Below are 12,929 nucleotides of genomic sequence, written 5' to 3'. Positions count from 1 at the left end.
AGAAACATGAGAATAAATCCCAGAAAAATCTGAAAAATTCTCAGAAAAGCCTAATCATTATCTAAATGCATTTTAAAATATTTTGCACTCATGAAACACCAAGATATATCGGCATGAATGCAACGCACACAGAACATCCTTATTTAATTTTAAAAATAACCAATTATTTTTCCTATACTAAATTTCCTGTCAAGAAAATAAATGTTGGAAATTTTTTAAAATTATGAGAAAATCATGGTTTAATTGTTCTTTCTAATCACGTCCCGAAATTCAAAAATTTCAGTGTGTGACACTAAATTAGGATAGTAGATCAGGAGAGAGGCCGCATGCATCCACACACGAGAAACACGCACGGTCCAAATTCTCAACAAGGGAGTTTGACACCTCCACTGTAGTATTATAAACTATTGCTCGATATATGGATTATCTATGCAGATCGACTACTTGTGGGAGCAACATGACTGCTGTGTGCACGCCCAATAGTTGACCTTTTTTTTTCCCATTCCTCAGTGGTCTATGTGCATTGTATATTTGTATTGCAATCCTCAAGCAAGGAAGACATGGATCTCACTCTCTCTTGTTAATTAATAGTATGTTAGCTTCTGCCCCTTCCATCATCGCTCTTCATTTGTTTCTAGCCTTTAGAATATTTTTCCCTTGAATTAATTCCAAGGTTTTCTTTACTTTTTAGCACAATTTAGACATATTGATGCAGACTATATGGTCAGGAAGTGTACTAACTAAATATAAGCTAGTGGTCTAATAATAATACATACTGACTCCTGAAAATAATACATAGACCATGGGAATCACCTTGAAGAAATTTCCATTTCCATTGCGAAATAGTCAAGGGATAAAAATTAAATCATATCTGAGAGCTCATATATAACTAGATTTTGCCTAGAAAGGTAGTATATATAACAGCCTACGGTAGCCAGTTAGGCACTAAGAAAAATGGAGAAAGTGTACATACACGGCATGGTGGTCATGGTGGACTCCTCCACTCCACTTGAATTGTTGGAGTCAACATTGACAGCCAACAACCTTTTCCTCCTATAAAACCCCATCACCCCCTTGCTTCCTCCCTTCACTCCAACACAACACAACTCATCTCATCCTCATCAGCCATCACACAAGCTCATCATCGCTCGATCTTCACACAAGAAGATCTCTAGCAATTAATGGCGGCGTTCATGGCAACCACCACCAACAAGGTGGTGCTCCTCCTGCTGGCGGCGCTCCTCCCTCTCGCCACCCTCGCCTCCCGCTCCGACCCGGCCGTGCACCACGGCCACGCCGGCCACGGCCCCAAGCATCACCACTCGCCGTCGTCGTCGCCGCCAGCAGCTCCGTCTCCTACACCGGCGGCGCCCGCCCCCGCAGCATCCGGCGCCGCCGCTGCCGCCGCTTTGGTGCGCGCCACCTGCAACTCGACGACCTACTACGAGCTCTGCGTGTCCGCGCTGGGCGCCGACCCGTCCAGCGCCACGGCGGACGTGCGCGGGCTCTCCTCGATCGCCGTCTCGGCCGCCGCCACCAACGCCTCGGGCGGCGCCGACACGGCCGCGGCGCTGGCCAACGGCACCTCCGCCCCCGCGGCGTCGTCGAACAACGCGCAGGCGGCCCCGGCGGCCGGCGGCGGCGACGCCACCGTGCAGGCGCTGCTCCGCACCTGCGCCGCCAAGTACGGCAGCGCCCGCGACGCGCTGAGCGCTGCCAGGGAGTCCATCGCGGCGCAGGACTACGACTTCGCGTCCGTGCACGTCAGCGCCGCCGCCGAGTACCCGCAGGTGTGCAAGGCGCTGTTCCGGCGGCAGAGGCCAGGGCAGTACCCGGCGGAGCTGGCGGCGAGGGAGGAGGCGCTCGGCAAGCTCTGCGCCGTCGCCAGCGACATCATCGCCCTCGTCTCCAACAGCAGCAGCTAGCTCATCTCATCTCGATCCATGCATGCATCCATGATCCATCCATCCTCGTCTCCAACAGTAATCGAGAGATCTTCACGCCGGCGTTACGCGAGGAAGCAGCTAGCGCGACTAGTCTACTAGTGAGTCTACTTACGTACGTGTAATGACACGAGTCCTTGTTAACTGTACTGCAAGTCTCGTCTCCAACAGTGATCTTCGCGCCGGCGTTACGCGAGGAAGCAGCTAGCGTGACTAGTCTACTAGTGAGTCTACTTACGTACGTGTAATGACACGAGTCCTTTGTTAACGACTGTACGTATGAACTGTACTGCAAGTCTGTACCTCCAGCCAACTCCAGTGTTGAGTGGATCATTAGTACTGCCACGTTGGATCTTTTCTCTTTTTTGGTGATATATACTGAGATGGAAAGAGACAGATGTGAGAAAAAGAAGAAGAAGAGACGATCGTTAATGGTAACAAACGTCTCTTTGGATAATCTCTGTAGCATTAGACAACGATGGTTCCTTGAGCTATCAGTGACCACTGCACTGGCCAGCACCGATTTTGTCCGCAGCACAAACATTACTTCATTTCTTGAGCCCTAAAAATAGCAAAAGGACAGTAAAAAGGGCTGATGGTAGGAAAGTGTATACTCCCTCTGTCCCGCAAAGAGTGTCCCTTTAATTCTACCGTAACTCAAACTATTTTATGTTTGACCAAGTTTATATAAAAATATATCGATGCTAGCTTTTGATGTCTAGCCAGTTTTATTAGATTCTTTATGAAATATGTTTCCTAGCATACCTATTTAGTATTATAAATATTGATACTCTTTATCGTAAACTTGGTCAAACTTAAAATAGTTTGATTTATGACGAACATAAAGGGACATTCAAAAAATTGTGCACTCTTACTTATATACGAAAAAGACAATGCTATGAAATGAAACTAAAAGGCAGCAGGTTGATCAAAGAAGAAAAGCTGGAATGATCGCTCTAGCTTATTACTATCGTTTTCCTAGGTTGCTGTCCACTAACTCCATCAGTTCTTTTTTTTAAAAAAAATCCCAAATTAGCTAGATGCAGATGCAGTACAGTGTTGTTCTTCACTTTCCAGACGTAGCCAACTGGTGTTCAGTAGTAGTATAAAGCTAGCACCTTTTGATTTAGCTGACACACAGCGGTTTAAAAGGTGCTTGTGCAATATTTTTTCCCTAATTAAATACTTTGAGCAAGCTTGAGCAGCAGCAGAGCTGCAATTCATCATCATATGCTTGCTTTGCATGCAAATGATCGATCTTTATCCGTTGATCGAACCACTAAAGCGCGCACAGACCATACAGAGACATCCAGTTACTAATAATATATAATCCGTACTATATGATTAAACAGCAGCTGGTCAAATTTTGATTAAATTCAAATTAGTGTAGTAGTTGTTAAGGCGTAGCTGACCTTAATTGCTGGCTAATTAGCAAGTAGCTAGCTAGGCAGATCCAGATTTCCCAGCCAGCAGAAGCAGCATATATGGTTGACATGCATGTTCTAACTTTTTTTAACGAACCGATAGTGCGTGTTGCATTGACATAGAAAAAAATATAAGACTACAATAATTAGGCAGGAAAAAGAAAGAAAAAGAAAGAAAAACAAAAAAGGATCGTCCTGGGAGGCTATTGACATGCATGTTCTATGATCTGGTGTTGCCGGACAGAGATTTCAGACTTGGGAGGAACCCTACCGGACTTTGCGAGAAGATCACTTTACAACCGGGATAGATGTTTTAGGAGTGGAGTGAAGCTGGTAGGAAACCAGCAGAGCCTGCAGCTGGGACGAGACGACGAGGACCACGGGAGTAATCGTCAGCTATCAGCCCGTCGATCTCATCCTGTCAAGATGGTGGTGTTTGGTTGGCTCAAATGTAACGTAATCTGATTACTGAAGGTAATAAATCTCATTACATATGTTTAATTGTGGTGGTTTGTAATCAATTGATATTGTAATCGAATCCCTTACCTAAATAATATACCCCTGCTCTCCCACCGTAATCAGATGTAGCATACACACCGTAATCTGAGTACGTTATTGGAGTGCAACCAAACAAAGAGAGCAATCACTCATTCCACCGCCAAATACACTGTAATCTGATTCTCTTTGCGTTTACGTTACCTTAGCACGAACCAAACATTATTTAGATGTGAGAGGTATAAGTTAGAGTAGTGAAATTAAGCAAATGTTTCTTTCAGATATGTGGGTTTGTGCACATATCTGAAAGAAATATTATTTAACAAAGTTTAGACACTCATTTTTCTCCAGAGTCTAAGCATATCTTACTGGGCAACAAAAGGTCTCCCTTACATCCATCATTGTTACTACTAAATTAGTCCAAATAGTTATGGGGGCAGAGAACAACACTTGCTCATGATGACCCATCTTTTATAGGAACTCTTTTATAGGAACTAGTCCAAATCCATTGCATCTCCATCTTCAGCGACAGATTCACCATCATGATGCTCTCGTGCTTTAACCTTCATCTTGCTTGAACAACCGAGTCACCTGTGCACCTGCACCCAGCAGAACAGCACCTGCACCCAGCAGAACAGCACCTGCACCCAACAACGTACATGTATGGCCAACTATGCATCAGCAACAACCCTATGTCCAAATGAACTATCTAAAGCACCAGGCGAAATCAGACCAAGGTTAGTCACACAATTACCTGGAAATTGGAAAATGCCTAGATATCCTAGTGTGCACATAGTTGAAGTTGATGACCTCATATCTCGAAAAGAAAGGTGCCACCCCCAGTATCTTCTTGCTTTCCATGTCCACTCCAAGCACCGACGCTTCAGCATCCGTTTGGTCCACCTTGACCGTGAAGTAAAGTATGCGAGCAGCATCATCGTCTTGCAGGCCGACGACAGGTTGGTACACGAGGAGGTGCCTGAAGGATTCGCGATATACGCCTCTTTGGCCTGGGAAGAGATTAGTGCCTGGGTTGTTGACCTCAATTTCCTTGAAACTTCTGAACTTGTACTGCTGACTCCAAACACCACTGATAGTAGCCGGCCTGATCCACAGGGAGCGACTTAACAGGTCCACGCATTTGAGATGGCCATCAAGGAAAGCAATGTCACGATAAAGGCGGGCATCACCCCTCTTGGCGGTTCTTCTCAGTTCATCAGGCAGTGAGACATACCCAAGCACGGGGATGGCTTCGCCTTGCGCTTGACGTGCAGCTTCGTGTTCCAGCCGAAGCACATCACAAAAGAGCATGCCACGCCAGAGGTCGACGAAGGCCATGGTACCAGCAGCATCTCCTCCAATTGTCACCACCTTGCAGTTTTTATGGAGAAAAGACTTGTCTCCATATTCCTGCCGGCCCTGCAGGCTCAGCGACAGAGCATAGAGCTTCCAATCTGCCCGCTTCGAGTCGTAGACGCACAAGGTTAACCCTCCACAGGGATAAGCTAAGGGTAAGCACCTGAATCCGGCGACGATGTATTCTTTGCCGGGGCGACGAAGCATGCCGATATCCTTGGGTAGGAAGCAGCGGTACTGGGGGGTCGGCGGCAGGAGCGTGAGGGACGGCTTCCCTGACTTGTCGCTGGCCTGGTAGACGTAGTAGTCCTGAACCAAGGAACAGTCGCTGGAGTCGACGCGGATGAGGGCGAGGTCGTCCTCGACGGCGACGATATGGGGATTCCGGTGCATGTAGGCGCTATCTGGGCTATGGATGCAGCAGCGGGAGAGGGACGGCGGGGGCCGGGGGCAGAAGGTGACCTGGATGTGCTTGTTATCGGATGTTTTGGAGATGGCCGTGGTGGCGTTTTCGACCTTGTCAATGTAGGCACACACCTCGAGGAGCATCCAGGAGGGGTTGCTCTCTTCGGCGGCGCTCACATGATCGGTCGCGATGGATCTCGCCCCCTGGATGGATCGGGCCACGTTCAGGGAGTCGAGGCTCACGAGATCGATCAGCATGGATCTTGCTCCCTGGATGGATCTACTCAACCCAGTATATGGAGAGGCGGAGACGTGAGGGGATCCGAAGCGACCTCGGCCGGCGGCGGCGGGGGTGTAGGTGGGTTGCGGCTGGAGGTGATTCGAGGGCGATTCAGCAAATTCGTGGATGGGTTATTCGTACATTAGATTGTCCATAGGTATGATTCGTTCCCTGTCGGTGTTTTTAGGGGTTACCCCTAGGTGTGGTCTTTTATGCGGTAAGGGTCGTCGAGAATTAAGGAATTAATGGTGACGCAGGGAACACGATTTAGACAGGTTCGAGCCGCTAGATCGCGTAATACCCTACGTCCTGTGTGTTGGTTTGTATTGATCTTGGGGATTGATGAATTGGAGTCCCCCTGAGGGGGGTCCCTGCCCGGCCTTATATACCCGGGAGGGCAGGGTTACAAGTCTGAGTCCTAGTCGGGTACTATTACAGAGTTCTACTCGGTATTGGCCCGAGTAGTTTTCCATAAACATACAAGACTAGTCCGAGAAGGATACGCCTATCCTTGTTCTGATGATCTCGTCCGAGTACGTCCCTTAGTGGGCCGTCCAAGGCCTACTCGTGGGCTTGGGGAGTATGCCCGACATTCCCCCCAATCTATTTTTTCATTCGTTCCCCATTGTTTCCCCGCACATTTCCCCAATCTATTTCATTCTCTGTATCTGGTTGTGTGATTCGATTTGAGGATGTCGATGTGCAGATGCAATCGGTACACATCATCAATTTATTCCATTCCATTCCATGCCTAGTTTCTAGGAAGATTCGTTTACCTAATCGCTGTACGAAATCACCGAAATTGTAGATGAAATTTGAGCCAACATTTCAAAACAAGAAAGTTGGTCCAAGAAGAAAGGACCGATCATTAGTTTTATAAAAAAATGTTGAGCCAACTTTTTTAAGAAAAATGTTGAGTCAACTAGCTAGTTCTAACTAATTAACTGAGTGGCCTAGTTCTAAAATAGACCTGGACCGTGAATGCCACGTCAGCACTAGCCATATCATTGTCCACATCATTGTCACCGGTCACGTCACCTGTCACCATCCACATCACCAACCACATCATCGTCCACGTCACCAACCACATCATCGTCCACGTCACCAACCACATCATCATCATTATCCACTTCACTAGCCTGTTGGCCACCATGTGGCAACCATCTGTGATGTTTATTTTCATCCAAACATTAGGTTTGGGCTGGGTTGCACGGGCCTAAAAGTGGTTTGTGACAGTTAAAAAACGTCATAGATTGTGCTGATCTGTGACGATTTCGAAAAAACGTCGATCGATTTAATTTGTGACGTTCAATACATGACGTTATCTGAAATCATCACAGACACTGCTTTATGATGATTTTTCAACGATCTGTGATAATTTTTTTCTGATTAAATGATTTCTTGTAGTGGATGCTAATCTTCATATTTATACTATTTGATGAGTCCATAGACACGGGATCCCCAGCAGGACTGCCTCGCGCAGCACTTAGCCCAACGAGAGGCACAACAACGATGCACGCCTGGGCCGGCCCAATTACGCGGCACCGGGACGAGGCCAAGACCCGACCACCGACCGACTCCTCCGACCAAGAGGCTTGGCCGACACCCTGGCCAGTTGGGGGTGGGATCACGGTCCGACCCTGATTGAGTTCTCCCGATCGAGTCATCTCGACTGAGGATACTCCGTACCATCCGTGCCGCTCCCCCGACCGACACGGTCGGGCCGACTGGGACTGCCGACCGGGGATGCCCGCTCGTTGTGGGCCCAGGAAGCAGGTAGGATGGATAACGAGGCAACACTCGGGTCAACTAGCCGTACGTAGCACCGTACCGCACCATGCCCCGCGCACGCCTGCACAGTGCCGCCGTAAACCTACCCGCTACGACGGAGTGGCCTGACGAGGAGAACAGGGACCGAGGACAGAGGCCATACCGTACCTGACGACGTGAGACTCGATAAGACTAGGCAGCGCCTGTACACTCGCTCTCTTATCCTCCCCGACTTGTACCTGATGACGATGTTGACTTTTTTCATTTGACTATTCATCTTTTCTACAAATATTTTTGCAAATAGATAAACCTACAAGTTAAATCTAAAGTACATTTGATAATAGATATAATGATACCTATTTTACTTTAGTTAACTAACTCGTTCAATAGATATTAGTAGTTAAAGTTGGAGTAAAAAGTCAACGGCGTCATATATTTACGAACGGAGGGAGTACTTCGGTCAGAGATTATTTCCCAGCCAGTACAAGCAGCATACATGGTTGACATGCATGTTCTATGATCTCGTGTTGCCGGACAGATTTCAGACTTGAGAGGAACCCTACCGGACTTTGCGAGAAGATCACTTTACAACCGGGATAGATGTTGTACGATCCATCGGCCGTCTCGTCATCGATCGTGTTCCTACACAGATAGCGTTTGCGCACCATATATTTTTGTCCGCTGGATTGGCACCACTTGCACTGACGCCGCTGGAAAGCAACACACGCAAAGGCAAAGCATGGCATGCCTGCCTCTGCTGCAATAGTCAAACACACTTGAGATTCAGATTTGTGAGTGAGTGAGTGAGTGGAGTGAAGCTGGTAGGAAACCAGCAGAGCCTGCAGCAGCTGGGACGAGACGACGACGACCAGGGGAGTAATCGTCAGCCGTCAGCTCGTCGATCTCATCCTGTCAAGAACTAAAAGGAAAATGGAACGGGCAGCAGATGATGATCAAGACAGCTTTCAGACGAAGCATCAGGAGAGCATCTTCAGTTCAGCACTACTACCGGTGCATCAGTACACAAGCTCAAATCCAAATTTTATGTAGGCTATCATCATGGACTAAGCACCAAGGATGATGAGAGAACCTTTAAACTAGTGGTGCCAATTGAAAGTGCTACCAACCTAGGAGGCATTCACACGACAAACACGGCCCACATTTCAGCAGCACTCGCACACAAGAAACAAGAAATGGGCCGGGGGAGAAGACTACTGTTTGAAAAACAAAAAAGAAGAAGCAGCAGCTATAGTGCCCTTGCACTGTCGAGTAAAAGTGGCTGCAGAGCTAGTCGACGACAGCAACTTGACTTTGTTCGCCAAAAGGCGCAATATTGATTTTTTTTGTACTACTATGCATTGCGATAAGTTTCAAGAGAAAAATAAGGTGTGGGAACTATATATTAGAGAAAATTGGTATATATTATTTCAGGAATCAAAATAACAAAATCTTGGTGTTATTTTGTTCAAAATAACAAAAATAAGTGATAATTAACTAAATCAAAATGTGCTTTTCGTTCCACTTCCAAGTCTCAAAATGGCTGATGCTATAGCAGCTTGACTTTGTTTTCCAAAAGGTAGCCTTTCTGCTTTTGTTGGTACGTGTTTCAATCTGTAAGAAAAATGTGTGCCCTATCACGAATTCTATAGGAACCTAGACTTCCATGGCTACAAAGTCACTTGGCAACTATTTCACCGTAGACCAGTATCTCCTCATGTTCGAAGACCCAATGACTCTTTGTGGTGGAGAGATATCATGCCCTTCACAAACAATTTTTCCATGTCAATGCAAAGTCGATCAAGCTTGGAACCTTAGTCGTCTTCTGAAGGATTTGTGGTGCTAGTGTGAGATTATGGTATCTTGAAATGGAAAATTTTTCCCAACTCTTGTCCTTTCAACAACTTTTTTTAATAACAATGTTCAACTAAAATCTAGCTATTCCTTGCAAAAACTGCAGCATGCAGCGGCAAGAACTTCAAACTCTCCTTCATGGTGTCGGTGTTTAAACCGACAACCTACCCAGGGAGTAACCGGGGTAGAGTTTTATTTGGTGGGTGTCGTCAAAATCAGGAACTTGATGGTGTACGTAGGCACGCGATTTAGATAGGTTTGGACCGCTAGATCGCGTAATACCCTACATTCTGTGTATTATTCGCTTGTATTGGATTGAACTTGTTTGGAGGGGCTCCCTACTCGTCCTTGTATATCGGAGGAGCAGGGTTACAGATCGGTTATCTTACAGGAAGACTAGTTGGATTCGACTAGAGAGTCCTACTCTAACTGCTCTGAGTAGTTTTCCGAGTCCTCGATTAGTTCCTGTCCTCCACGTAGACTACGCCGTCCTACACCGTAGTCTTCATGTCTGACACGGTTCGGTGTACGGCCCTGTATACGGATCTGTCCAAATCTTCCGGTGAGTCCATAGAAGTATGTACTACACATGGCTTGCTATCAGAATCGGATGGGCATGGTATATATATGGGCTTACATGTATATGGAGATAGGACTATCTTTTCTACTTATAAATCATATTATTTACCTAGTACAAGTACATTGCTACACTTTAATAGTACCATAGGTTGTCTCATACAATTTCGCAGTGGTTGTTTTGCGAAGCAACCACTCCTGCAACATCATACGAGTGTTGTTGCCATGCAACTCACAATATTCATTTTTCTATGTGCAAATTAAAGGTTTGTGCAATTGCTATATACGAGACGACAATTTAAATACAACATATTATAGGTGTTGTCATCTTGATATTACACGAGACCGTCTATATACAAGACACCACAAATATTAATCTACCTCGCCTTATTGGAGGTATGCCAAATCTATCCTGAAATTTTTTATAAAAAAAGGTTCATCTTTTTTTTTCTATACATATAGATGAGAAAGTCATGCCGTAGAAGCAAGTACATACAAATTCTATTTCTTTAATAGTCCCTCTGTTCCAAATTGTATTCCAAATTGTAGGTCATTTTGACTTTTCTAGGTTCATAGCCTAGACATACACTATATCTAGACGCATAATAATATCTATAAAACTAAAAAATCTAAAATGACATACAATTTGGAATGAAGGGAGTATCTCACTAAAAAAGGTTGAACACCTGAAACATCATCGGAAGAAACTATTATGGTTTTTGGATATGTATACTCTTTGTAACCGTCAAGTGGAAGAAAATGTGTATTAATTCTTTAAGGAATAATAATCCTCTTCTATACAAATCTATTCCCCCAATGCAAACCGATTATAATGTAGCCAACAAATACATGTTGTCAACCATGCTTGGCCGCCACCTAACCTGTCAAAGCCACCTTAGGTGTAGCATGCACAAAAATTCGATGAAGCGACCAAAATCAACATGGAAACACGGGAATCAGCTTTTGACTAAAAGAAACTTCATTTCTGTTGCCAGAGTCAATGGAACAGTCAGAGATAACAAGCTCTGTAGATGTGTGTGTGTAGGTTTTGCCTAACAAGGTAGTGTGTGACAACCTATATGGTAGCTAGTTAAGCACTTAGAAACAAAACGAGGAAGGAAAGTATACACGGCGGTCGTCGTCGTTGCGGACTCCTGGAGTCAACATTGGTGGTCTCTAGCAATGGCAACCTCCTATAAAACCCCATCACCCTCCTTGCATCCTCCAACACAAGCAACTCAACTTCGATTCATTGCAGAAGAGCAAAACACAAGCTCATCACTCTTCATAAACCCAGCTCGAACCTGGCCTGGTGATCGTCTCTAGCAATGGCAACCACCAGGAAGGCAATCATGGCGCTTCTTCTTGTAGCGCTCCTCCCTCTCAGCACCGTCGTCTCCTCCCGCACCGGGCCGTCTGCTCACCGCAGCCACGGCGGCCCGAAGCACCAGTCGCCTCCCGCTTCCCCTTCCCCGCCCCCCGCGCCCGCCGCGCTGGTGCGCGCCACCTGCAACTCGACGACCTACCCCGACCTGTGCGTGTCCACGCTGGGCGCCGACCCATCCAGCGCCACGGCCGACGTGCGTGGCCTCTCCGCCATCGCCGTCTCGGCCGCCGCCGCCAACGCCTCGGGCGGCGCCGCCACGGCGGCGGCGCTGCAGGCGCCGGCGGCCGCCGGCGACGCCACCGTGCAGGCGCTGCTCCGCACCTGCGCCGCCAAGTACGGCGAGGCCCGGGACGCGCTGGCGGCGGCGAGGGGCTCCATCGCGGCGCAGGACTACGACAGCGCGTCCGTGCACGTGAGCGCCGCCGCCGAGTACCCGCAGGTGTGCAGGGTGCTGTTCCAGCGGCAGAGGCCCGGCGCCTACCCGGCGGAGCTGGCGGCCAGGGAGGTGGCGCTCCGGCAGCTCTGCACCGTGGCGCTCGACATCATCACGCTCCTCTCCAACAACAGCAACTAGCTGATGCACTCCCATGCATCCATCATGCAAGACTGATATACCAACCCTACTAGCTAGTTACCTAATAATTACTTGATTCATTTCATGTCTTATAGACCATCGATACATGCATATACATGCGACGTAACTAGTCTCGTGAGTCTTACATGTAATGACACGTCTCTCGTGTTTATGATTTTGGTATACATATATGGGAATAGGTTACTTTCACTTGTTAATAAGTGTTTCATTTAATAAATCGGCATGCAAATAATGCGCCAATTTCATTGAGAACACATAAGAGTTTTACAATTTGTTGTGGCCCTAAGAGGCAACAAGCTGCTAAAGCCAAAAGAAAAAGAAAAAAAAAAGACACCATGTGAGCGACGTCGTGATCACATCCTCGCTTCTGGATTTTGCTTTAGGAGTTGGATGGTTGGAAGTCCTTTTTGTTCTGAAAGAAAACCATGCATTTCGTCCCAAATTTCCTTAGCCACATGTAATCAAGATTCATGATCCGATCGATTCTTGCTTCATTTCAAACGACGTGACTTTATTTGCCAAAAGGCAGAATTTTTGTTTTTTGGATCTCGTGTGCATTGTAATCGAGGGAGAACTTGTGGTAGGTTGTATATTGCCTACATATCACTAAGCTTAATAATATTTACCCCCTACTATTACTTTTTGTTCCGAGCCAAATCAATATATGTGTGGCATATTACTCTTCATCACAAGAATAGTCAAATTATCTTTTAAATTAAATAATTTATTACTTAGGTCCAAAATTGTAATACATTAATATGAATAATACATAAGATAAGTTTGCTATGCCTCACTAAGTCTTATATTTCTTTGCTTTTGTTTATACTCATCATACATGCATCCATAT

General features: G+C 46.5%; 3 protein-coding genes across 3 annotated transcripts; 2 read left to right on the top strand and 1 right to left on the bottom strand.

The window, feature by feature from the left end:
- The first annotated feature begins 1,086 nt into the window (after positions 1-1,086).
- LOC101760734 (pectinesterase inhibitor 28-like) lies at positions 1,087-2,400 on the top strand. The gene has a single exon (XM_022827443.1). It carries the CDS (start codon positions 1,182-1,184, stop codon positions 1,923-1,925), a length of 744 nt encoding a protein of 247 aa, XP_022683178.1. The 5' UTR covers positions 1,087-1,181; the 3' UTR covers positions 1,926-2,400.
- A 1,818-nt stretch (positions 2,401-4,218) lies between these two features.
- Positions 4,219-5,991, bottom strand: LOC111257594. The gene is made up of 2 exons (XM_022827449.1): positions 4,617-5,991; positions 4,219-4,503 (listed from the first exon to the last, which is right to left on the bottom strand). Exons 1-2 carry the CDS (start codon positions 5,879-5,881, stop codon positions 4,428-4,430), a joined length of 1,341 nt encoding a protein of 446 aa, XP_022683184.1. The 5' UTR covers positions 5,882-5,991; the 3' UTR covers positions 4,219-4,427.
- A 5,352-nt stretch (positions 5,992-11,343) lies between these two features.
- Positions 11,344-12,313, top strand: LOC101759912 (pectinesterase inhibitor 28). The gene has a single exon (XM_004972387.4). The coding sequence runs from the start codon at positions 11,429-11,431 to the stop codon at positions 12,059-12,061; it is 633 nt and encodes a 210-aa protein (XP_004972444.1). The 5' UTR covers positions 11,344-11,428; the 3' UTR covers positions 12,062-12,313.
- Positions 12,314-12,929: the final 616 nt, after the last annotated feature.

The sequence above is a fragment of the Setaria italica genome, chromosome VI (genome assembly GCF_000263155.2).
Source record: "Setaria italica strain Yugu1 chromosome VI, Setaria_italica_v2.0, whole genome shotgun sequence".
Classification (NCBI taxonomy): Eukaryota; Viridiplantae; Streptophyta; class Magnoliopsida; order Poales; family Poaceae; genus Setaria; species Setaria italica.
This window is presented reverse-complemented; position numbering and strand designations above follow the sequence as displayed.

What these genes read in the sequence shown, in the direction of transcription:
- LOC101760734 (XM_022827443.1), top strand. Translation starts at nt 1,182, where the DNA reads ATGGCGGCGTTCATGGCAACCACCACCAACAAGGTGGTGCTCCTCCTG.
- LOC111257594 (XM_022827449.1), bottom strand. Translation starts at nt 5,881, where the DNA reads ATGCTGATCGATCTCGTGAGCCTCGACTCCCTGAACGTGGCCCGATCC. An exon ending in AGGCATTTTCCAATTTCCAG is followed by an intron (nt 4,504 to 4,616) that starts GTAATTGTGTGA and finishes TGTTGGGTGCAG; the next exon opens with GTGCTGTTCTGCTGGGTGCA.
- LOC101759912 (XM_004972387.4), top strand. Translation starts at nt 11,429, where the DNA reads ATGGCAACCACCAGGAAGGCAATCATGGCGCTTCTTCTTGTAGCGCTC.